Below are 26,872 nucleotides of genomic sequence, written 5' to 3'. Positions count from 1 at the left end.
GAACTCCACAGCCCTCCCCCTGATGTGACCAGGGTCCGTCAGCACAGCCCCTACAGAGGAGCGCAGGCCGTGGATGTACCGGCTCTGGCCATTCCTCTTTTCCAGACTGAAGAAAAAGCGGGAGGGAGCATCCATCTCTGCGACAGCCTGGAATCTGCACCGGACCAGTGCCCCCTGTGTTCTGGTGCCCAGTAGGCTGGCAAGAAGAGCCTTTTTGGATTTGAGGACGTCAAGGTGTCCTGTGTTTCCTGTGGAATCTGCCAAAAGTTGCAGTTCCACAATATCACTCTCTAGAGCTTTAATCGACCTGGTAACGTCCCTAGTGACATTGAGAGTGTACTGCTGGCAGAATTGCTTAATCTGGACTTTGCCACAATCCCACCACTGTCTAAGATTCATAAAATCAGATTTCTGGGTTTTAAAAGTCTTCCAAAAGAACCTAAAACCATCTTTGAAACACTCATCAAGCAACAGTGAATCATTAAAAATCCAGTATGCGCTCCTATGCTTAATGTTATTAATAAAAACATGACACAAAACCATGGAGTGATCAGTAAAACCAACAGGTGTGATCGAACAGGACCTGAAAGAACTCATCTGGTGCTTAAAAGAATAAAAACGGTCCAGTCTCGCTAAGGAGATCATGTCATCTCTCACATTGGACCATGTGTACTGTCTGTCAGAGCCGTGGAGGCTCCTCCAGACATCGACCAGCTCATGAGCTTCAGTGACCTGTTGTAAAACACGCCTAGATGCAGGATGAGGCTCGATGTGGTTCCTGTTTAGATGGTCGTTCTCAGTACAGTTAAAATCACCACCTAAGAACAAATAGTCTTCCCAGTTACAGTGAATTAAAACAGAGTTCACTTCATTGAGGAGCAGGAGTCTCTCCGCTCCTGTATTAGGAGCATAAACATTGACCAAGAGCACTTTGGTACATTCAAATACTGCTTGGACCACCAGCAGCCTGCCAGGAACCACTTCAGATGCAGTGAAGGAAACCGGGGGACAGGATCCAGAAAACAGGATACCCTACACCCCCGCTGCTGCTGCTGCCATGGCTCAGTACCACCTGTCCAGGCCACTCCCTGTGCCAGTCAACCTCATTACTGCTGTCACTGTGTGTTTCCTGTATTAGCATCACGTCAATGTGATTCAGTTTCATGAGTTCATATAAAACCATTCTCTTCTTCAGGTCTCTGGCCCCGTTCAGATTCAAGGTGCCAATTTTAAAAGTAGTCATGGGGAGAGAGAAGAGAAAACAATCACAGAGCAACAGCAGGAAAACCAGGGCAGGGAGTGAGCACTTAGAACAACCCTCCATCATCCTCAGGTTCCTGGCTCAGCTTGAACACAATTTTCTTAAGTCTGTAAACCTCCTGGTCTGTGTAGCCCCCTTTACCTCTGCTCCTCATCTGACCTTGGACCGAGGTCACAAACAGTTCTTTATCAGAAAAATAATCCTCAACTTTCACCCCCTTTAAGTTCTTAGTTCGTAACAGAAACAGTTTAACTCTCTCGACACTGTACGCTCTAATACCCCCCAGTCTCTGAGACTGGGAGGAAGTAGAACCGGACATCTCAGCGTCAGTGCCGGGAGAGTCGTCGACCCCACTACAGTCCGACTCGGCTGCCTTCAGGCTCCTCAGGCCTCTACCTCTGACCTTTTTCACAGCCCCAGACTGGTCCTGGGAGCTGCCCACCGTAGTTTTACTTTTCCTCTTTCCCCCTGTTGCTGTGGGACAACTGTCCCCTTCGTCCATCACTGCTTCCTGTTCAGACCACGGCTCCTCAGCACACGGCACCATCTCCCCTTTACTCACTGTCTGTACTACTGATGTGTGATCAGCAGCATCAGTCCCCACCACCTCAGCCTGGTCACCCCCCAGGGCACCTGCCTCAGACTCATTCTGCTGTCCTTCACCTCCACCTTGCTCCTGCACATCCACCTCTTCCCCTCTTTTGCCCCCTGCTGGCTGCTCCACCCCATCATGGACACCACCAGACCTGCCCTGCGGCCTTCTCAGGACAGGCCCTGATGAGATGTCCTCCCCTCCCACAGCCAAAACACTTCATGGTCTCAGATGTCACAAACAGAACATAATCAAAGTCATCAACCCTCAGCTTCAGCACCAGGTTCAGTTCTTCGTCCTTATTGTTCAGAACCATGTAGACCTGACGTCTGTGGGAGATGACGTGACGCAGCTCTGGCTGTGTACATCCTGACGGTAACCTCCGTAAAGGAGACACTATCTTCCCGTGTCGGGACAACTCTCTGCACAGCAGCTCGTCACTGATAAACGGTGGAACATTAGACAGAGTCACTTTCTTAGAGGGCTGAGTGAGAGGAGACACAGAAACAAAGGAGTCACCGATCACAACACCACTTTCAACCAGGCCGTGAACTTTATCAACGCTGTCGAGGAAAAGAACGACGGAGCCGTTCATCCTCGCAGCGGATTTAATACATTGTGGACCGACCACAGCGGCCACAGCGACCACACACTCATTCACCGAGAACCGGGAGGCAGCGGACACTTTCAGGCCGTGCTTCCGCGTCAGCTCGGTGAGGAGCATACCTCCACCTGCACCTGGACGCCGACCGGCGAACGCCGGTCGGACACAAAAGCGCACACAAACCCCGTAAAACACCCCCGACCCCCCCTGTATGAAGACCAGACTGTAAAACAACACGTTAAAAAGACACCACCGTGAAAAAAGTAAAGAAAAAGAACGAAAAACTACAGAAACACACGAAAAACGCTCCGAGCTCTCAATCACACAGCACCTCACTCTGAGAGAGAGAGAGACACACAGAGAGGAGAGAGAGAGAGACAGACGACAGAGAGAAGGAGGGAGAGAGACAGGCGACAGAGAAGAGAGGGAGAGAGACAGACGACAGAGAGGAGAGAGATACAGAGAGGAGAGAGAGATACGACAGAGAGGAGAGATACAGAGAGGAGAGAGAGATACGACAGAGAGGAGAGATACAGACGACAGAGAGGAGAGAGACAGACGACAGAGAGGAGAGAGACAGACGACAGAGAGGAGAGAGACAGACGACAGAGAGAAGGAGGGAGAGAGACAGGCGACAGAGAGGAGAGAGATACAGAGAGGAGAGAGACAGACGACAGAGAGGAGAGAGAGACAGACGACAGAGAGGAGAGAGACAGACGACAGAGAGGAGAGAGAGACAGACGACAGAGAGGAGAGAGACAGACGACAGAGAGGAGAGAGACAGACGACAGAGAGAAGGAGGGAGAGAGACAGGCGACAGAGAGGAGAGAGATACAGAGAGGAGAGAGAGATACGACAGAGAGGAGAGATACAGAGAGGAGAGAGAGATACGACAGAGAGGAGAGAGATACAGACGACAGAGAGGAGAGAGAAACAGAGAGGAGAGAGATACAGAGAGGAGAGAGATACAGAGAGGAGAGAGAGATACGACAGAGAGGAGAGATACAGAGAGGAGAGAGAGATACGACAGAGAGGAGAGATACAGACGACAGAGAGGAGAGAGACACACGACAGAGAGGAGAGAGACAGACGACAGAGAGGAGAGAGACAGACGACAGAGAGGAGAGAGAGACAGACGACAGAGAGGAGAGAGACAGACGACAGAGAGGAGAGAGACAGACGACAGAGAGGAGAGAGACAGACGACAGAGAGGAGAGATACAGACGACAGAGAGGAGAGAGAGGACAGACGACAGAGAGGGAGAGATACAGAGAGGAGAGACAGAGAGGAGGAGACAGACGACAGAGAGAGAGAGATACAGACGACAGAGAGGAGAGAGACAGACGACAGAGAGGAGAGAGACAGACGACAGAGAGGAGAGAGACAGACGACAGAGAGAGGAGAGGACAGACGACAGAGAGGAGAGAGACAGACGACAGAGGAGAGAGACAGACGACAGAGGAGAGAGAGAGACAGACGACAGAGAGGAGAGAGACAGACGACAGAGAGGAGAGAGACAGACGACAGAGAGGAGAGATATACAGACAACAGAGAGGAGAGAGACAGACGACAGAGAGGAGAGAGACACACGACAGAGAGGAGAGAGACAGACGACAGAGAGGAGAGAGACAGACGACAGAGAGGAGAGAGACAGACGACAGAGAGGAGAGAGACAGACGACAGAGAGGAGAGACACAGACGACAGAGAGGAGAGATACAGAGAGGAGAGAGACACACGACAGAGAGGAGAGAGACAGACGACAGAGAGGAGAGAGACAGACGACAGAGAGGAGAGATACAGACAACAGAGAGGAGAGAGATACAGACAACAGAGAGGAGAGAGAGACAGACAACAGAGAGGAGAGAGATACAGACAACAGAGAGGAGAGAGACAGACGACAGAGAGGAGAGAGACAGACGACAGAGAGGAGAGAGACAGACGAGAGAGGGAGAGATACAGACGACAGAGAGGAGAGAGCAGACGACAGAGAGGAGAGAGATACAGACAACAGAGAGGGAGAGACAGACGACAGAGAGAGAGAGAGAGACAGACACGACAGAGAGGAAGAGACAGACGACAGAGAGGAGAGAGACAGACGACAGAGAGGAGAGAGACAGACGACACAGAGAGGAGAGAGAGACAGACGACAGAGAGGAGAGAGACAGACGACAGAGAGGAGAGATACAGACGACAGAGAGGAGAGAAACAGAGAGGAGAGAGATACAGAGAGGAGAGAGAGAGATACAGAGAGGAGAGAGATACAGACGACAGAGAGGAGAGATACAGAGACAGAGAGAGGAGAGGACACACGACAGAGAGGAGAGAGACAGACGACAGAGAGGAGAGGACAGACGACAGAGAGGAGAGAGAGACAGACGACAGAGAGGGAGAGAGAGACGACGACAGAGAGGAGAGAGACAGACGACAGAGAGGAGAGAGACACACGACAGAGAGGAGAGAGACAGACAACAGAGAGGAGAGACAGACGACAGAGAGGGAGAGAGACAGACGACAGAGAGGAGAGATACAGACGGAGAGAGAGAGACACACGACAGAGAGGAGAGAGACAGACGACAGAGGGAGAGATACAGACGACAGAGAGGAGAGAGACAGACGACAGAGAGGGAGAGACAGACGACAGAGAGGAGAGAGACAGACGACGACAGAGAGGAGAGAGACAGACGACAGAGAGGAGAGAGACAGACGACAGAGAGGAGAGACAGACGACAGAGAGGAGAGAGACAGACGACAGAGAGGAGAGATATACAGACAACAGAGAGGAGAGGACAGACGACAGAGAGGAGAGAGACACACGACGAGAGGAGAGGAGAGAGACAGACGACAGAGAGGAGAGATACAGACGACAGAGAGGGAGAGACAGACGACAGAGAGAGGAGAGAACAGACGACAGAGAGGAGAGATACAGAGAGGAGAGAGGACACACGACAGAGAGGAGAGAGACAGACGAAGAGGGAGAGAGACAGACGACGAGAGGAGAGACACAGACAACAGAGAGGAGAGATACAGACAACAGAGAGGAGAGAGACAGACAACAGAGAGGAGAGATACAGACAACAGAGAGGAGAGAGACAGACGACAGAGAGGAGAGAGACAGGACAGACAGAGAGGAGAGAGACAGACGACAGAGAGGAGAGATACAGACGACAGAGAGGAGAGAGACAGACGAACAGACAGAGAGAGAGAGATACAGACAACAGAGAGGAGAGACAGACGACAGAGAGGAGAGAGACAGACGACAGAGGGAGAGATACAGACGACAGAGAGGAGAGATACAGACGACAGAGAGGAGAGAGACAGACGACAGGAGAGAGAGAGAGAGATACAGAGAGGAGAGAGACAGACGACAGAGAGAGAGAGACAGACGACAGGAGGAGAGAGACAGACGACAGAGAGGAGAGAGACAGACGACAGAGAGGAGAGAGACAGACGACAGAGAGGAGAGACAGACAACAGAGAGGAGAGAGACAGACGACAGAGAGGAGACAGGACGAGGGAGAGACAGAGAGGAGAGAGATACAGACGACAGAGAGGAGAGAGACAGACGACAGAGAGGAGAGAGATACAGACAACAGAGAGGAGAGAGACAGACGACAGAGAGGAGAGAGACAGACGACAGAGAGAGAGGAGAGAGACAGACGACAGAGAGGAGAGAGACAGACGACAGAGAGGAGAGAGACAGACGACAGAGAGGAGAGAGACAGACGACAGAGAGGAGAGAGACGACAGAGAGGAGAGATACAGACAACAGAGAGGAGAGAGATACAGAGACAGACAGAGAGGAGAGAGACAGACGACAGAGAGGAGAGAGACAGAACAGAGAGGAGAGAAGACAGGAGAGAGGAGAGAGACAGACGACAGAGAGGAGAGAGACAGACGACAGAGAGGAGAGAGACAACGACGAGAGGAGAGAGACAGCGACGAGGAAGAGGACAGAGAGAGAGAGAGAGCAGAGAGAGAGAGAAAGAGACATAAGACAGAGAGAGAGAGCAGACGACAGAGAGAGGAGACAGAGACAGAGGGAGAGAGACAGACGACAGAGAGAGAGATAGACAAGAGAAGCAGAGGAGAGGAGGACAGACGACAGAGAGGAGAGAGATACAGAGAGGAGAGATATACAGACAACAGAGAGGAGAGAGATACAGACAACAGAGGAGAGAGACAGACGACAGAGAGGAGAGAGATATTGACAACAGAGGGGAGAGAGACAGACGACAGAGAGGAGAGAGTGAGAGATATTGACAACAGAGAGGAGAGCGACAGACGACAGAGAGGGAGACAGTTGATAAAGGGACGGTGAGACTTAATTTGGAAGAGTAAAATATAAAAATGTCCAAAAAGAGAAAAGTGGACAGTGAAAATAGAGTTTTCAATCCGGAATGGACAGACTCCTTTCTGTTCATATTACCCACTGGGAGCACTAAACCTGTCTGTCTGATATGTTCAGAAACTGTGGCTCTTATTAAAAGTGCAAAACGCAAACGGCATTATGAAACAAAACACAAAGGTTTTGAACACATGTACCCACTGAAATCAGAAGTGCGATCAAAGAAAGTTGAAAGTCTCAGATCCCAATATGACCAGTCCACCAGGATCTTGAGCCACACATTCACTGCACAACAACGTGCTCACGAATGTTCCCTCAGAGTCGCTTGGATTTTGGGTAAACACAAAAAGCCATTTACTGATGGAGGGGTTATCCAAGAATGCATGAGTGCAGTAGCTGAAACGTTACTTGAAGGAAAGAATCAACAGGAGCTATGTGATAAAATAAAACAAATACCCATGTCAGCATCATCTGCTACAAAGAAAAGTGAAATTCTGGCATATGATGTGTTAACCCAGCTAGATGAAGCCATGCTAAAGGCACCATGTGTAGGCTTGGCTGTGGATGAGTCCACTGACATGTGTGACAATGCTCAGCTGTTAGTGTATGTCAGGTTTTTCAACACTGACCAGAAAGCATTCTGTGAAGTCCTGTTAGGTGTGACTCCCCTTAAGACAAGTACTAGAGGAGAAGACATCTACGTGGCCATTAAAGAGATGTTAGCAAAGAGAGGAGTAGAGCCAAAAAAAGTGGTTTCAATAACCACAGATGGAGCCCCTGCTATGATAGGTAGAGAGAAGGGAGCTGTAGCAAGACTGAAAGAGCCTACCATTGCATTATTCATCAATCTGTCCTGTGTGCCTCCCTGTCAGACGAGCATGCCCAGGTGATGAATACAATGATGAAAATGATCAATTTTCTCAGGGCATCCTCTTCGTACCAGCATCACATGCTTAGGGAATTCCTCAGGGAAGTTGATGCCAATGCAGATGATCTTCTGCTGCACAACAATGTAAGATGGCTCAGCAAAGGCAGGGTGTTGGCACGTTTTTGGTCCATTAGGAGGGAAGTAGCATCTTTTTTGGCAGAGCTCAAAAATCAGAAGGCAGCACAGTTTTCTGTCTTTTTAGAAGATGAGAAACAAATGGACAATGTGGCCTTTTTGGTTGATATAACTTCCCATCTGAATGAACTGAATTTGAGGCTACAAGGCAAGGACAATTCAATCTGTGAGCTAATGAGAGCAATCCTCTCCTTTCAGAGGAAACTTGAGGTGTTCAAGGAAGACCTGCAGGCAGACTGTGAACACTTCCCAGCAGTGCAGGAACAAGTTCAGGGACAGAGAGATGTGTCTTCTTTTGTTGACTTTATTGATAACGTGATTATAAACTTCAGCAACCGCTTTGACAGTTTCAGCTTTGGACAGCAGCTCACCATGTTCATTCAGAACCCAATTCTTATCACAGATGTCAGGGGGTTCTCAAAGGAAGTCACACAGCACTTTAAATGGGCAAATGCTGGGCCTCTCCAAATGCAATTGATTGATCTCCAAGCAGATCTGGCCCTGAAAGAGCAGATTGTGGGAACTGAACCTTTCACTTTCTGGCTTCAAATTATCCCTGAGACAGCTTTCCCAGATCTAAGGAAAGTAGCTCTGTACATCTTGACCATATCGTTCCAGGTTAACCAATGAACACCTCCACGTGTGTATGAGAATGGCCCTAACTCCATTCAAGCCCAGGTTTAAAATTCTAGCTGGACAAGCTAGAGCTCAATTTTCTCACTGAGCAACAAAGTGGGGGAGTTAAATATATGAGGGGAAAAATATGAGCCTCTAAAACTGTTCAATTGTTGGGATATGTTCAGATTTTTTACCTGTTAAATTGGTTGAGACTTTTGAGTCAAGATGTAAAAGAGAAGTTTTTTTATGCCTTTCCTTCCTTTATTTTATTTTTTCAAAGTTAGGCACTTTATTTGAAAATTTGTATTCTTGCTTATTTTGATAAGCATCCCTGCTTTTATTTCATAAATTAGACAACATTGTAAATATATGCTCAGTTTGACATTACATTACAATAAATTTGTCAAAAGGTTTTTAAATTGTACTGAATTAATTTGATTTGACAGTCAAGTATTGATTACATGCAGGTTACTTAATAATATATTGCAGTAAATAGTTACATTGTAATCCTCTGGACCTTTGCTTCCAAAAAATTTGTGTAACCTGACCTCTTTAAAATTTAGTTGAATACCCCTGGTATAGAGCATAAGTCAGTTTAGAAGCGCTATATCAGTCACAGAAGCCGCTGAAGTTCAGATAGTGACTATGACACTTTACAGCTGCCTATTTTTACCCACCGATGCTGATTATCAGCAGTTTTCCATCTTAGGGCCAACTCACAGTTTCCATTCATACTACCATATCGCAAACAGTAGTCCTACTGCTACAGCTTGGTCTGTGTTCACAGACACACTGCGGTACAAGAAGAGCTGTTGTATTTGACTTTGAAGTACGCACAGAAAAACCAACACGATGTGTAACCACTTGATGAGAACAGGGTGAAAGATGTGGACATAAACCTACAGTGCATGAAAAAAAACATCCAGTTCACTTGTTCCCGGTTCCTCCTGGCTACTTGCTGAGGTGTCCTTGGACAAGACACCGAAACCCCGTAGTAGTGCCGACTCAGTGTCTGGCAGCTGTCCAACCGAATTTCCCCAAGGGGATCAATAAAGTATATATTATTATTATTATTATTATTATTATTATATGGACACGTGTCCATCCTGAGAGGACAGGCAGAGCTGGGCAGGTGACTACATTTATGAAATGTGTACCCTTGTGGACACTCAAGACGACCATGAGTTGGGCTTTAGTTTAGCCTATCAGCATTCTGACATTAGCTAATTCCCAGTAAACACAGGTAGAGCTGAGGCTGATGGGAATGGCATTTGTTTTACAGATATTCAGTCCTAAACATAAAGAACTGGATCATATATCTGAGATGTTAGGTCAGAGGATCCGAGTTACTACAGTTCGTCTTGAGTTGACCACAGTCAGGATTCATCTGAACGTACTAAACATGAATAATTTAATGGCAATCCATTTCTTAGCCCTTGAGATTTAAAACAGGAGTGAAACTGAAATTATTTCATTGAAGTGGATTTGGGTTTTACTATGAATGGTACAATTTAGCAAACACAACAATCCACATTAATCCACACATTACATTTTGTCCTAGGTCAATCAGTGAAGTAAATGTCCCTGTCGTCCTACAGGTGACGCTGTTCCCAGTGTCCCTGTCTGCCTGCAGCTAACAGAAGAAGACCTGGAGGCCACGAAGCTCAACCCTAAAGAGGTGTCTCCTTTAATACTAATATGCTCTATTGTGTTTTTTCATGTCTCCACAAATCATTAAAGTCTACATCTGTCTCTGCAGGTTGACAAGAACCTGAGGGAAAGTTCTGATGAAAACTTGATGGAACATTCACAGAAACAGTTTGGGTCAGAGCCACAAAGTACCAACCTGCTGTACCAGCAGATACTACAGACTACTGAGGTATTACTACTGAGGTACTTCACTGAACTACCTGTGTGACTTCTTTGAATGATCTCAGTAACCTGACATCTCCTCTTCTTGTTCCTCCAGGTGAACAACTTGGTGTCAACTCCACCAGGTGAAGTGGGGACTGTTAGTGGGGTTGATAACCCTCCTTCCTGCAACCACCCCCTCCCAAAACAGCAGAACCTTCCCCAGAGACCCACAAGCCTCCATCTCCCCCCCAAAACCAAGGGGCCCCCCTCAGCCTCCTCTCGACTCAAGCTGGGAAAGCTGAAATCAAACCACAGACAGGTACAGTAGGATCTGATCTGATGCATCTAGAAATGTGTCCTTGACCTCTACATCACAGTAAGGAGGCAGTAAGCCGGTCTTCCTGAGAGCATACCAGATGCACTACATGAACAAGGAAACTTGGACCTCAAACTGCATGTTCTTGGTCCTGACATTTACTGTATCTAGTCAGTGGTTTGCTGCATGAGTCTGTACGTTTTGCACCTCTCGGATACTTTGTTACCAACTCATTCAGTTTATTTACTTGGCACCGAATCACAACAACAATCATCTCAAGGCTGTTTATTGCAGTTGTTAGTTAAGTTAAAGTTAAAATCAACTTGAGAGCAAAAATACAAGGTTACAATTTGTTGTGTCACTTGTTACATACAGACTGTTTTGTGTATTTCAGGTGGAAACAGGTGTTGCTAAGATGAACACAGTAACAGTTGCCACGGCTGCAGAACCATACATGGCAACCACGGTAACCAACAACAGCAGTGCCGTAAGTGGATATGGAGTCCACTCTGTGACCGTGGTCACCGGCAACTACAGTGCAGGCGTCCCCACCCTGGTGACGAACGGCCTGATAGGTGGAGGTCGAACCAATCCGGCAGGTCCACAGCTCGAGGAGGAGGAGGACAAGATGGAAGAACATGATGATGAGAGGAGAGGACACACGCTTGAATCTGCTCAACTTCAGTCCTGATGAACATGAACCTCTGCTCAGGAGAGAACAGCCGCCTGCCGAGAGCGAACACCTTCCACATCATCAGTTACGAGCTGGAAACGTCCTGTCGGGGCGAGGTTCAAACTCCAACAACAACAACAACAGGGCAGCGCTGGGATCAGAGGTCAAGATCCATGGTTTAGAGATTCATGGGAACATCATGGGTTCAGAAGTCAGTCGTGGTAGAGGGATCAGCAGCCCTAGACCTGAGCAGCAGAGATGCAGAGATTCAAACTTTGTCTCAACAAAAGCACAAGACGAGCTAGTTCCAGAAGCCTGTGGAACCCTAGCTTCACAAGAACAGGAATCCTCATCCTTAGAATCTGCAGGGTTACCCCTAACCCTTGCCCAGAAGCCTTCAGCCACATACACGCCAGATTCGGTGGCTCCGGCCTCAGATCGAGAAGCTCCAGTTGGGAACCCAGAATTTTCACCTCTAGAAGTTCTAGCTCCAAAAATTTTAGTAATGTCAGATTCAGAAACCACACCTCTTGCAGAAGCACCTTCTCCAGAATCTGCAGCTCTACAAGTTTCAGCTGATCTGTCGTCATCCTTTGTGGGACAGGACAAAGTAAGGAGACCGGAGCGTCCCCGTTCTCTGGATCTGTCCTCATCCAGCATCTCCACAGGTAAATCAAGATTAAAAGTCTAAAAAGACTAAAAACTTATTTGGCTTCAAATTACTTTTAGTAACACTTGTTTTTTCAAACAGCGTTCTTCCTTCAGGGGAATGTTAGTATTTAGTAGTTACTTAATGTAAGTAGTTAGTTAATGGAGGAAAAAATTATGTGTTCACAACTTCATCTTTGAGAAAACCCCGGTAATCCTCTCAGACCTGTCGGTATTGACTTATAGTAGGTACGTCAGTCGATTCGTGTGTGGGTCTTATTTTGGCACAAACAGACCAGCTAATATGTCCTAATAGCTTTTGGGTGGAGTTAACCATTGGTCACATGCAAGTGTGTGCTGTGGCCAACTGCAGGTCAAAAAGAGTGCTGAGGAAAATTTGATGTTGCAACATCAAATTTTGTCAACTGTGGTTCAGTAGCTCCAGTTTGAGCCAGGGTCCCCCTGTCCTCCATGACACTGAAGCCAGAATTGGTCCCACTTGTCAGGCCAGCGTGTTGCAGAGAGAAAATGGGTGAACAAGAGAAACGCTGTAAAGTGCTTTGGATAAATGTGCTACAGTGTTTGAGTTCTCCATTTTCCATACAGCAGGTCTGCATCAACTGGTGGTGGGACTAAAACTAAAAGTCTCTTGATTAAAGTGAGTGCAGTTGCTGTCCACAGTATTAATGAAAAAATGACAGCGATGGATTTTAGCTGTTGAAAGATTCATCAGTTTTCTAATGATTCTTTTCCTCTCCTCAGATGAGGTTTCTCTCACCGATGGCGGCAGCCTCAGCGCTTCAGGAGAGAAAATCAAGCGTCGTGTGAAGACACCTTACACCCTGAAAAAGTGGCGTCCATCCTCCTGGGTTGTTTCAACGGATACAGCTCTCGACTCGGACTTTGAGTTCAACACCGATCGCAGTGGCAGCAGTCAGACCCAGCCTTTTTCTGGTCTTCATAAAGCAGGAGGCATCAACCAGTCAAAATCCAGTATGGCCGTGTTTCTAGTCGGCAGAGGAGCCACTGCGACCACAACCTCTGAGCCTGATGGAATGACCTGCTTCTAAAAGTTTTCTTTGGACGAGGTGCAGGAGGACCGATTATTTGAATTACTATGTTGTTTTCCTTCTGTTGTGTGGTAAAAAATGGAGTCTGCAGGTTGCCACATTGTCTGGAACCTAATTAGAAAGGGACAGGAAATGCTCCCAGGCTGCAGTGTTGTTCTTGGCAGAAATCATGGAACATGAAATGAAACCGACTGTAGGAGCTGTTCATACACTTCCCAAACAAAGCGTCCACTTTTGTGTTTCATATGGTATCTAGACTTAGTAACTTAATTCAACTCAACACGTTTTCAAAGATGTGACGTCAGCCTGAATAATTCAAATGTTCAGAATCTCAAAATTGTGTTTCCTAACTTTATAAATGTTGTTGTTGGTAGTTGTGGCCTTGAACCCACCACAGCAACACAAACCTGTGTTAAGAGTAAGTGGAGGAACTTACCTGATTGGCCTGTGGTCGACAGATCAGCTGTTGACTCTACTGAACAACCTCAGCTCGTGGTTTAGTGAAGGAAGTGTCCTGCTCCCTCTGACTCTCCTGGGGCTAGCAGGTTTGTAGATGGATTCCACTTCAGGATCCTACTGATTCGTAACTGAATGTTTTGCACTCGTCTGTGGTTTCCACTGTCCCCCATCCACTAAGTTAAAGCTATCTTATATCTTATGAGAATTGGCTCCTGTTTGTCTAACAACCTTACAACACCTGAACTACAAATATGCCCAGAAGCTCCAAAGTCTCTGTTAGTGGCCATCAAAGGAAGCTCCTCTCTGGCTTTCTTCTTTCTCGCTGGTTGTCCTGTTGCTAGAGGACTAATCTAGTTCATATTGTCCAGGAGTTCAAAAATCCTACTTTGACTTGTGGCCAGTTACATGTGGGTGTGACTGAAATTGACCCTAGAGCGTCTTTCTGCTAATTTCTAGGTAAGGGAACTCCTTTCTCGTAGACATTTAGGCTCCTGTTCGGACTTTTCCTGCAGCTCATAGATGTGGTAAGACAGGTGCATTTTTAAGGCACTTTAAACAACCTGAGTGTTATTTAGAAAACCATATAAAGGAGACTCAATTCCAATAGTAACAAAGACAAGTTTAGGACATTTCTTCTCTCTGTGTTTGTGTCTTTGAACTATATTTTATATGTTTTAAAGATGAGCCTTTGCTTTAATCTCTAATTCTAGCTATGCAGTCAGCTCATGTGCTGTGAACAGCAGGAGGCACACTGTTGTGTGTTTGGCTCAGATTTAGCAACATGACTGTTGGAGAATCTGTCTTCTTTTAATTTGCACTTTCTTTACTAAACGGCCATGTTAGGGCTGGAAGGACTGTGGAAGTCGAAGGAAATATGTGATGGAAGGAGAAGAAGTCCTGTGGAGATTTTTAAACCATCAGCCTTGTGACCTGTGAAATCTCGGCCACGTACAACCTCCTCAGGTACCTCAACGGCGCTGGCGTTGGCTGGAAGGTGAAGACAAAGAGTGTATTTGTCAGAAAAAAGACGAAGAGGAACCGAGTTGGTCCGATGGGCCGAACACGCCTTTGAACACCTCCAAAGCTGTCTTATCTACATCTGTCCAGGGTCAGTTTGGCTTTGAATGCATTTTAGCTCAGAGCTCAATCCTTCATCCAATAATACCACTGTCTTTAGAGCATTTACACTGATACAGTAGAAACATGCTCATCTGGTTTTCTGACAGGTTAGCAAAGTGTGTTGGAAAGTAAATGAAATAAATTCAGCATTTACCCACATATTCCACAGCACTTTATTTTAGTGAACCCACAGCATAAACCGGGCAAAACTGCAGTTTAAGTTTAAATTAAATCCACAAAAGTAATACTTAGTGTATAAAGTGGATCCTCACGGTTTATAACAATTTATATTTTTATGTTATTATTTACAAGTATAAGCACGAACAGTAGTTGTAGTAGTAATAGTAGTTGTAAAACATTTGCAAAATGTCTGACTTTTTAAATGGAGTTTGGTGTGATGTATTTTAGACAAAACAAATTGGTGACATAACGAACTGATGTTCATCCAGTAGTAACATTTCCCTGAATATTTTCAAATGGCTGATTCTGTAAATGGAGAGTTGTAGTCACTGTCCGTACACGACATCACCATTTAACCTTTAAATGTGTATTAAAAGGTATTTAAAAGGTCATTCTTTTCCTGTTTCTTCCACTCACAGTAAAAATAATATCAGCATGGTCACAAAAACATTAGCATAGTGTTTAGTCGTATTTTAAGATGCCTTCGAAAATGTATTCCTGTTTTATTTTTGTATTTTCTACTGTTTGTAGATATGCTAATGTACAAGCTAATGTGTCCAGGTTATTCAATTCAATTCAATTTTATTTGTAGAGCGCTTTTTACAGTTGATATTGTCACAAAGCAGCTTTACACAACCAAAGAACAGTACATGAACAGTGAATGTGTATGAATCATAATAATCAGATTGTCCCTGATGAGCAAGCCAAGGGCAACGGTGGCAAGGAAAAACTCCCTGAGAAGGCAACAGGAAGAAACCTTGAGAGGAACCAGACTCAACAGGGAACCCATCCTCATATGGGTGATTACATGCTGTGTAGGCAGCAGGCAGTCCAGTACAACAGTTAATGTCTTTAAGTTAATGTGGAGTCCAGTTAGTTATTGGAGGCAGACTTGTTCCATTCCTTGACTATCGAGCGTTGAGTCGAGATCTCAGAGAAACAGCTTCCGACGTCCGCGAGGCCAGGACCGACATCATAGTAGCGTGTGACCAACTCCAGTCTCCAAACGCATCCCATAGGGCAGATGGTGGATCCAGGCGACGAGATCTCCAGCCAGAAGTTGGGCATCAGGACGAGTCAGACAGGTCCAGAGGGCAAAGGGTGGAATGACGTGTAGCTCGACAGAGAGACAGGAAGAGGGAAATAGAGTGGTAAGAGAAGAGGAGAGATGGCAGTTAGTTCACAGTCAGATAATGTATGAGGTGAATGTATATTTAGAATAGTGCAGCAGGGACTCCGTTAGGACTAATTATGACAGCCTAACTAAAAGGGTGGGCCAGAAGGAAACACAGACATGAGGGCTCACTGGGATGTAGAGCAACCGAACACTTCACCATCAACAAACCTGAGTGATCAGTGAGAGTTGGGAAGACAGCATCTAAACATACCAGTTCACCATAATGCTCTACGTCCATGAGTCCTTCCCAAATCTATTTACAAAAATGTTAAAAGCTATACTGCAAGAAATGAGAGCAGCACCTTCCCAAGTGGGATGGACACCGTCCCGCCCTAACAGGCCAGGTTTGCCCTCATAGGTACTCCAATTATCTATGAAGCCCACGTTGTTTTCGGAGCACCACCTGGACATCCAGCGGTTCAGCGACCATAACCTGCTGTAGGTTGGATGTCGCCTCGTCTCATTGGGAGGGGGCCAGAGCAGATTACCACTTCGGACATCGCCTTCGCTTATTTAAACACCTCTTTAAAGTTATTCTTGGTAACCTCAGACTGACGAAGGCGTATATCGTTAGCTCCAGCATGTACCACTATCTTCGAAAAGCTATGCTGTCCTAAGGCCCTAAGATTGCCTTCAATGTCTGGTGCCCTGGCCCCCGGGATACACCTGACCACAGCCGCAGGGGCCCCTAAAGGTCTGGCTAATTTCACGTGTCTCATTATCGAGTCTCCTATAACCAGAGTTCTTCCAGGTTTCTCAGCGGGTGAATCACTGAGGGGGGCAAACCTGTTAGACACGTGAAGCGCGGGGGTGGTGTGCTCTGGTGGGCTAGCTTTAGCCTTAGCCTTAGCTTTGGCTGCGCAAGTATGCCGCCGAGTCGTCACCCACTCGCCCCGCTGTGAGGGCTCTAATGCCGGAGTCGGGGACTGGCTATCTCCACCCGCGGCACCCAGACTGTCTGCTACAGAAATAACACTACTGTCACTCTCTCCAACCCTCTCTAAAGTCTGGATGCGCTCCTCTAACGCTGTTATCTTCTTCGTCAGAGTGCTAATTAATACACACCTGTCACAGGTAAAATTACCGCTAACGACGGAGGAAGACGGCCTAAACATCCTGCACTCTACACACTGAACAAGCTAAATATTACTCATTTTAACGTACCTGAGTTGTAGAAATGTTGTAGAAATGTTGTGTAGTTTAAATATTTTGCTGTTGCTCTCAGACGAAAAAACACCCGCGTCCTCCAAGAAGCGGAAACGGAAGTGGAAATTACTAACCCACCACCAAACAGGTCATGCTTGGTAATGTTGCCATCCATCCATCCATCCATTTTCTTCCGCTTATCCGGGGCCGGGTCGCGGGGGGAGCAGCTTTAGCAGAGATGCCCAGACTTCCCTCTCCCTAGACACCTCCTCCAGCTCTTCCGGGGGGACACCGAGGCGTTCCCAGGCCAGCCGAGAGACATAGTCCCTCCAGCGTGTCCTGGGTCTTCCCCGGGGCCTCCTCCCGGTGGGACAGGACCGGAAAACCTCCCCTACGAGGCGTCCCGGGGGCATCCGAAACAGATGCCCAAGCCACCTCAACTGGCTCCTCTCGATGCAGAGGAGCAGCGGCTCTACTCCGAGCTCCTCCCGGGTGACTGAGCTCCTCACCCTATCTCTAAGGGTGCGCCCAGCCACTCTGCGGAGGAAACTCATTTCGGCCGCTTGTATCCGCGACCTTGTCCTTTCGGTCATGACCCAAAGCTCATGACCATAGGTGAGGGTAGGAACGTAGACTGACCGGTAAATCGAGAGCTTTGCCTTTCGGCTCAGCTCCTTTTTCACCACGACGGACCGGTACACCGACCGCATTACTGCTGCCGATGCACCAATCCGTCTGTCAATCTCACGCTCCCTATTTCCCTCACTCGTGAACAAGACCCCAAGATACTTAAACTCCTCCACTTGAGGGAGGATCTCCCCCCCAACCTGGAGGGTGCAAGCCACCTTTTTCCGGTTGAGAACCATGGCCTCGGACTTGGAGGTGCTGATTCTCATCCCAGCCCCTTCACACTCGGCTGCAAACCGCCCCAGTGCCTGCTGGAGGTCCCGGTCTGATGAAGCCAACAGGACAACATCATCTGCAAAAAGCAGAGATGAAATCCTGTGATTCCCAAACCGGATTCCCTCCGACCCCTGGCTGCGCCTAGAAATCCTGTCCATAAAGGTAATGAACAGGATCGGTGACAAAGGGCAGCCCTGTCGGAGTCCAACATGCACCGGGAACAAGTCTGACTTACTACCGGCAATGCGAACCAAGCTCCTACTCCGGTCATACAAGGACCGAATGGCCCTTAACAAAGGGTCCCGAATCCCGTATTCCCGGAGTACCCCCCACAGGATGCCACGAGGGACACGGTCAAACGCCTTCTCCAAGTCTACAAAACACATGTAGACTGGATGGGCGAACTCCCATGAACCCTCGAGCACCCTAGCGAGAGTATGGAGCTGGTCCAGTGTTCCACGGCCAGGACGAAAACCGCATTGTTCCTCCTGGATCCGAGGTTCGACTAGCGGCCTAACTCTCCTCTCCAGCACTCTGGAATAGACTTTCCCAGGGAGGCTGAGGAGTGTGATCCCCCTATAGTTGGAACACACCCTCCGGTCCCCCTTTTTAAAAAGAGGAACCACCACCCCGGTCTGCCAGTCCAGAGGTACTGTCCCCGATCTCCACGCGATGCTGCAAAGGCGTGTCAGCCAAGACAGCCCTACAACATCCAGAGACTTAAGGTACTCGGGGCGAATTTCATCCACCCCTGGTGCCTTGCCACCGAGGAGCTTACTGACTACCTCGGTGACTTCAACCAGGGAAATGGACGAATCAACCTCCGAGTCCCCAGCCTCTGCTTCCTCAACAGAAGCCGTGTCAACGGGGTTGAGGAGATCCTCAAAGTATTCCTTCCACCGTCCTACAACGTCCCCAGTCGAAGTCAGCAACTCCCCACCTCCACTGTAAACAGTGTTGGCGGGAAACCGCTTTCCCCTTCTGAGGCGCCGGACGGTTTGCCAGAATTTCCTTGAGGCAGACCGATAGTCCTCCTCCATGGCCTCGCCGAACTTTTCCCAGGTCCGAGTTTTTGCCTCTGCGACCGCGCGGGCTGCGGCACGTTTGGCCTGCCGATACCCATCAGCTGCATCAGGAGTCCCACAGGCCAACCAGGCCTGATAAGACTCCTTCTTCAGCTTGACGGCTTCCCTTACTTCCGGTGTCCACCACCGGGTTCGGGGATTGCCGCCACGACAGGCACCAGAGACCCTACGGCCACAGCTCCGAACAGCCGCATTGACAATGGAGGTGGAAAACATGGTCCACTCGGACTCAATGTCTCCAGACTCCCTCGGGACCTGATTGTAGCTCTCCCGGAGGTGGGAGTTGAAGACCTCTCTGACAGAGGGTTCCACCAGACGTTCCCAACAGACCCTCACAATACGTTTGGGTCTGCCAGGTCTATCCCGCTCCCTCCTCCGCCATCGGATCCAACTTACCACCAGGTGGTGATCAGTTGACAGCTCAGCCCCTCTCTTCACCCGAGTGTCCAAGACATATGGTCGGAGGTCAGATGACACAACCACAAAGTCGATCATAGACCTCCGACCTAGGGTGTCCTGGTGCCACGTGCACTGATGGACACCCTTATGCTTGAACATGGTGTTCGTTATGGACAAGCTGTGACTAGCACAGAAGTCCAATAACAAAACACCACTCGGGTTCAGATCAGGGAGGCCGTTCCTCCCAATCACGCCCCTCCAGGTATCACTGTCATTGCCCACGTGGGCGTTGAAATCCCCCAGTAGGACGACAGAGTCCCCAGTCGGAGCACCTTCCAGTACCCCTTCCAGAGACCCTATGAAAGCTGGGTACTCTACACCGCTATTTGGCCCGTAGGCACAAACAACGGTGAGAGACCTATCCCCTACCCGAAGGCGCAGGGAAACAACTCTCTCGTCCACCGGGGAAAACTCCAACACATGGCAGCTGAGCTGGGGGGCTATAAGCAAGCCCACCCCTGCCCGCCGCCTCTCACCATGGGCAACTCCAGAGTAGAAGAGAGTCCAACCTCTCTCAAGGAGTTGTGTTCCAGAGCCCAGACTGTGTGTGGAAGTGAGCCCGACTATCTCTAGCCGGTACCGCTCAACCTCCAACACAAGTTCAGGCTCCTTTCCACCCAGTGAGGTGACATTCCATGTCCCAATCGCCAGATTCCTTGTCCAGGGATTGGGTTGTCGAGGCACCTCCACACGGCTGCCACCCAATCCACACTGCACCGACCCCTTATGCGCCTTCCTGCGGGTGGTGAGCCTACGGGAAGGCGGTCCCACGTCGCTCCTTCGGGCTGCGCCCGGCCGGGTCCCGTGGGAGAGATCCCAGCCACCAGGCGCTCGTCTACGTGCCCCAACCCCAGGCCTGGCTCCAGGGTGGGGCCCCGGTGACGCCAATCCGGGCGACGTATCCGACCTTGATCTTTCACTCGTCATAAGGGGTTTATGATATTATCATGTTATCATAAACCCCTTATGGTAATGTTGCACGCAGCATAAAGGTTATGACCTGGAGTCTAGAACCAGGTCCAAGGCTGGAGCTTAGACCAAACAGAAATCTGAAACTAACTAATTAACACATGCATTTGAATCAACAGATCATAGAAAACAGCTCTGGAAGCTTTTGATCATCCTGAGGCTTCACAGGATGAGAGGTTTACCTGAAGGTGTGTTCAGACCGAAGACAAAACTGTCACCTCACTGCGTTCATGTGAATTCAACACATTCACTTACACTTATCCCAGATCCTTCAGGCGTCTTTAAAGAGCTGCTACATCCTCAGTTATTATTTCTACGTAGACTTTTGTGGGCATGATATCCACACAGGTCGGATTTCTCCGTTATTCATCTCCGTTGATACAGTTTGTGATGTACACCTGTGGTTTTAGTGCCGTACGGAACTAACGTGGCACGTAGTGTCACAAGTGGGGGGAAGGGACGAGGCAGGGATGAATAGAAAAGGGGTGTTAACAGGCACTACAAAAACACGAAGACAAAGTAACAACATAAAACTACCAATCAAAGTAACAAAACAAGAAACCAAAGTACAAAAGAAAACCACTGCTCAATGGCAGGAAAACAACTCACAGAAAACAGGGAACTAAAGTCCAAAAGTTCCGTCAGAGCCCAGAGGATCATGGGGGGGAGAAAACAGGAACAGGGTTGGTAGTAGGTTGGGGAAACGACAACGATCTGACAGCGGGGAGATAACTGAGGAGAGTTTTTGTAGGGAGAGGGGAACACAGGTGAAGCCAATGTGCAATTAATGACTGGGAGCACAGGGAGAGAAGTGGCTGGTGGGTGGAGACCAGGTGAGAGGGAGAGGAGGAAAACCCACAGTTGGACAGGTGCCGGGCTGAAACGGTGACACTGCTTGTCAAATTTAACTCATTAGGATGAAATACTGAACTCATAAACCAGATTGTGGAAACCGTTAGTTGTCAGCACCTGTTGTGTAGTTATTAGTGACGCTTTTTGTAAATCCTTGTGTTACATTTAAGATAAGCAACAACATCGCTGCAGCTCCTGCTCCAGGAGTCATGGTTCGGACTGGATTTAGTAACTAATATAGTCAGTTTATCTTTACAGATTATAAAGTGAGTAGTATAATGAGTCCTTTTGCTTTGTGTTGAGTGTGAACACACCATTAGGTTGCTGCTAACTGCTGGGTTTCCCCTTTAAAGTCCACTGCAGCTCATCCAGAGGCCACTTCACGTTACTGCTCTGTGAGGATGCACACATGTAGACACATTCTGCTTCTCGCATGAAACATCACCACTAAATGCGATTTATATTAATTTGTAATTAAGTTTCTCTGGGTTTTACTGAGTTTCACTGAGTTTCTCTGGGTTTAACTGGGTTTCTCTGGGTTTTACTGAGTTTCACTGGGTTTTACTGGGTTTCTCTGGGTTTTACTGGGTTTCACTGGGTTTCACTGGGTTTAAATGAGTTCCACTGGGTTTCACTGGGTTTTACTGAGTTTCACTGGGTTTAACTGAGTTTAACTGGGTTTCTCTGGGTTTTACTGGGTTTCTCTGGGTTTTACTGGGTTTCACTGGGTTTTACTGGGTTTCACTGGGTTTTACTGGGTTTGTCTGGGTTTTACTGAGTTTCACTGGGTTTCACTGGGTTTAAATGAGTTCCACTGGGTTTTACTGAGTTTCACTGGGTTTCACTGAGTTTCACTGGGTTTTATTGAGGTTCACTGGGTTTTACTGGGTTTTTCTGGGTTTAACTGAGTTTTACTGGGTTTCACTGGGTTTCTCTGGGTTTTACTGGGTTTCACTGGGTTTTACTGGGTTTCTCTGGGTTTTACTGGGTTTTCACTGGGTTTTACTGGGTTTGTCTGGGTTTTACTGAGTTTCACTGGGTTTCACTGGGTTTAAATGAGTTCCACTGGGTTTCACTGGGTTTTACTGAGTTTCACTGGGTTTTCACTGAGTTTCACTGGGTTTTATTGAGTTTCACTGGGTTTTACTGGGTTTCTCTGGGCTGTACTGGGTTTAACTGAGTTCCACTGGGTTTCTCTGGGTTTTACTGGGTTTCTCTGGGTTTTACTGAGTTTCACTGGGTTTTACTGAGTTTCACTGGGTTTAACTGAGTTTCACTGGGTTTTACTGGGTTTTTCTGGGTTTAACTGAGTTTCACTGGGTTTCACTGGCTTTCTCTGGGTTTTACTGAGTTTCACTGGCTTTTATGAGTTTCACGAGGTTTCTCTGGGTTTTACTGAGTTTCACTGGGTTTTACTGAGTTTCACTGGGTTTTACTGAGTTTCACTGGGTTTTACTGGGTTTCTCTGGGTTTTACTGAGTTTCACTGGGTTTTATTGAGTTTCACTGGGTTTTATTGAGTTTCACTGGGTTTAACTGAGTTTTACTGGGTTTCACTGGGTTTCTCGGGGTTTTACTGAGTTTCACTGGGTTTCTCTGGGTTTTACTGGGTTTTACTGAGTTTCACTGGGTTTAACTGAGTTTCACTGGGTTTTACTGGGTTTTTCTGGGTTTCACTGAGTTCCACTGGGTTTCTCTGGGTTTTACTGGGTTTCTCTGGGTTTTACTGAGTTTCACTGGGTTTTACTGAGTTTCACTGGGTTTAACTGAGTTTCACTGGGTTTTACTGGGTTTTTCTGGGTTTAACTGAGTTTCACTGGGTTTCACTGGGTTTCTCTGGGTTTTACTGAGTTTCACTGGGTTTAACTGAGTTTCACTGGGTTTTACTGGGTTTTTCTGGGTTTCACTGAGTTCCACTGGGTTTCTCTGGGTTTTACTGAGTTTCACTGGGTTTTACTGAGTTTCACTGGGTTTAACTGAGTTTCACTGGGTTTTACTGGGTTTTTCTGGGTTTAACTGAGTTTCACTGGGTTTCACTGGGTTTCTCTGGGTTTTACTGAGTTTCACTGGGTTTTATTGAGTTTCACTGGGTTTTATTGAGTTTCACTGGGTTTAACTGAGTTTTACTGGGTTTCACTGGGTTTCTCGGGGTTTTACTGAGTTTCACTGGGTTTCTCTGGGTTTTACTGGGTTTTACTGAGTTTCACTGGGTTTAACTGAGTTTCACTGGGTTTTACTGGGTTTTTCTGGGTTTCACTGAGTTCCACTGGGTTTCTCTGGGTTTTACTGGGTTTCTCTGGGTTTTACTGAGTTTCACTGGGTTTTACTGAGTTTCACTGGGTTTTACTGAGTTTCACTGGGTTTTACTGGGTTTTTCTGGGTTTAACTGAGTTTCACTGGGTTTCACTGGGTTTCTCTGGGTTTTACTGAGTTTCACTGGGTTTAACTGAGTTTCACTGGGTTTTACTGGGTTTTTCTGGGTTTCACTGAGTTCCACTGGGTTTCTCTGGGTTTTACTGAGTTTCACTGGGTTTTACTGAGTTTCACTGGGTTTAACTGAGTTTCACTGGGTTTTACTGGGTTTTTCTGGGTTTAACTGAGTTTCACTGGGTTTCACTGGGTTTCTCTGGGTTTTACTGAGTTTCACTGGGTTTTACTGGGTTTTACTGAGTTTCACTGGCTTTTACTGGGTTTTACTGAGTTTCACTAGGTTTCACTGGCTTTTACTGGGTTTAACTGAGTTTCACTGGCTTTTACTGGGTTTTTCTGGGTTTTACTGAGTTTCACTGGGTTTCACTGGGTTTCACTGGGTTTCTCTGGGTTTTACTGAGTTTCACTGGCTTTTACTGGGTTTTACTGAGTTTCACTAGGTTTCTCTGGGTTTTACTGGGTTTAACTGAGTTCCACTGAGTTCCACTGGGTTTTACTGGCTTTAACTGAGTTCCACTGAGTTCCACTGGGTTTCACTGGGTTTTACTGGGTTTCTCCTGGATCTCTGTTGATATGCTTTTTTTACTGCTGTTTATTTCTGTGTGACACTTTCCAACAGTGTAAATACTTCATACACATTACTTCACATCGTACACTTTCAGATGGGACCAAATACCACCACTCTGTACTCTTAGTGTTGGAAACTGCAAGTATACAAATCATCGTACCTCTGTACATATAATTAGTCATATAATGCATGTTGTACAATCCTGCAGATTACAAATCAGCCTTTGATAAATAAAAAAAGAACAAAAACAAGCCCAAGCAGGAGTGGATCAGTGGACAAGCTTCTACCTAGGACAAGTAAGTCCTGAATAAGTAAGTGCTGTTTGAATTTGTTTGCTTCTCTAGTACTAAGTCTGCTGATTTTATCTCTTAGTGGTAAAAATTGTCCCCAGAGGGTTTTGCTCTGTTGTTGTTGGTTTCAAGGAGCATTTACACCTTTGGCCTAACAGAAGCACTTCAGTTAGTTTGGTTTCAACCAGGGGCCTGTATTTCAAGTGGAGGGATTATTTTTTTAAATCTTTCTCTGCACTTAAAACCTAAAAAAATAAAATAAAATCTTGCACTTATTTGACTTAGATATTTTAGCTTTGTACCTCATATGTATGTCGCTTTGGATAAAAGCGTCTAATGAATAAATAAATGTAAATATTTATTACTTTTTATAAGTTCATATGTAAAAGTTGTGTACTTGGGGGTAATCAGCCAAATGTTCAAATGAATATTTTTAAATGTAGTTTAACGTGACAACTTTTAAAGATCATTAGTTAACCGGTCGTTAAGACGTTAAACTTAAGCCCAGCAATTACATTTTTCAGTGTTATCTACAGCATTTCTTAACATATTTAACACAGTTTGGTATAAATTGAGTAACTATTCAAATAACAAGCTATTTATATCTTACTTTAGATTTATTAGATTTATGTTTAGCCCAGTTCCTGAACCAGAAAATGATTAACATGCTAGATTTTTAATATAGTTTGGTGGACACAGTGGGTCCTTCTAGTTTTTTTTTTTTTTTTTTGACAGCGCCATCCAGTGGTAGAAAGTAGGAACTGTAGCTGGTCCCAGGCAATGGAGTCCTAACAGGGTCAAAAGAGCCTGGAAGGAAAGCAAAGCGTGTTTGCTGTGGAGCTGGAGTCAGGTTGATTGGACCAGAGGGTGGTGTCAGTCTGTGGGCTGAGAGCCCAATAAAGTGAAACAGTTTAACAGATTGAAATGTTTTGAAATTAAAAATCAAAAAAAGCTGCAGCAGCAAATTGATGATTGGATGATTAAATACCTGCTTGTTATGTTACAGTAGATCATTGTCATTTTACTGTTCTGATAATTAACAAAGTCTTTGTCCTAGTTCTATTCATTGAACGTTTCTCAGCAAATGAATCAAAAATAAGAGAAAATGAAACCTCAGAAGTCTTGTTATTGATAAAGAAACACGTATTATCTTTTTTAATCAAAGGATGCCTGTCACCGTGGAGCCTGAGCCATTACCACGGAGATGGTTGCTAGTTAAGGTGCAGCAGACCTGGACTGGGATGGACCTGTGCCAACAAAACTGGCTCCACAAAAACTAAGAAACTGGGTCCTGTCAATTCTACTGTGAAACAAAACCTTCTCACTTCAGTCTGCAGACTCTGGATCAGATCTGGTGCTTGGCTCACCTGGAACAATTGCTTCACTAAGCCCTGCCTCTCGACATCACAGAAGGTGGCCCCGCCCCCAGATCAGGTGATCAGGCCTGTCGGATCCACAAGGACGTTGTTCAGGTCTAACTCACAGCTACACCAAGAACCTGTTGAGGTTTTCTCTGTTATTAAAACACGATTTCACCAACTTTCTCCGCCTACACACACACACGTATATATATATCTGATGCAACTTCATCGTTGCCACCAAGACCCGGTGGATGGAGACTTTAGTAAAAACCACCTTCACATGTTGTTAGTCTGCGTCACCGCTCAGGGACCGACACATAAACAGCAGTCATGGAACGTCGCCAGAGGAACCGTCGCACCTTCACAATACAGACAGTGTCCGAGCGCCTGACGCACCCCCAAGTTTGGATTCATCACCTTTCTCACAGTTTCTTGTTGCTTGTGTACTCCTCCATCCCCCCGTAGCAGATCTAATAAAACAAAGGATCTAAATACAGTGATGATGCCTGAGCTCAGGCTGCTGCGTGGTTCGTGTCTGTTTTAACTTCTCGACGCCGCTCAATGTGCAGGATCCTTGTCCCAAATGGAAAGAAAGTTTATCTTCTCCTAGCTTATATGATGTCGGTCAGCTCTAGGTCTTTCCAGCTGCCAGAGGAATGTAGTGTAGTGAAAAAAACACAAGTATGGAATAACAGAAAAAGCAATTAGTACTGTACAAGTATCTCAGTATCGGTATCTCTTATGTACTCTGGAGGCCACACATGAGTTCAGCATGACCACGAGCAGGAAAACACACCACAGACACAATAAACACATGGAGAGATGGTGTG

The 26,872-nt window shown here is 46.8% G+C and overlaps 1 protein-coding gene across 1 annotated transcript in view; it reads left to right on the top strand.

Annotated features, from left to right (window-relative positions):
* LOC113173199 (bone morphogenetic protein receptor type-2-like) overlaps positions 1-15,195 on the top strand; it is a 40,711-nt gene extending 25,516 nt beyond the window's left edge. Inside the window, 6 exon segments of the mRNA XM_026376585.2 lie at positions 10,083-10,162; positions 10,244-10,363; positions 10,454-10,657; positions 11,049-11,308; positions 11,310-11,995; positions 12,738-15,195. Coding sequence (XP_026232370.1) covers positions 10,083-10,162; positions 10,244-10,363; positions 10,454-10,657; positions 11,049-11,308; positions 11,310-11,995; positions 12,738-13,045 — 1,658 coding nt within the window. The 3' untranslated portion in view covers positions 13,046-15,195.
* Positions 15,196-26,872: the final 11,677 nt, after the last annotated feature.

Source organism: Anabas testudineus, chromosome 21 (assembly GCF_900324465.2).
Source record: "Anabas testudineus chromosome 21, fAnaTes1.2, whole genome shotgun sequence".
Lineage (NCBI taxonomy): Eukaryota > Metazoa > Chordata > Actinopteri > Anabantiformes > Anabantidae > Anabas > Anabas testudineus.
Note: the sequence above shows the minus strand (reverse complement) of the source record. Positions and strands in the feature narration are given on the sequence as shown.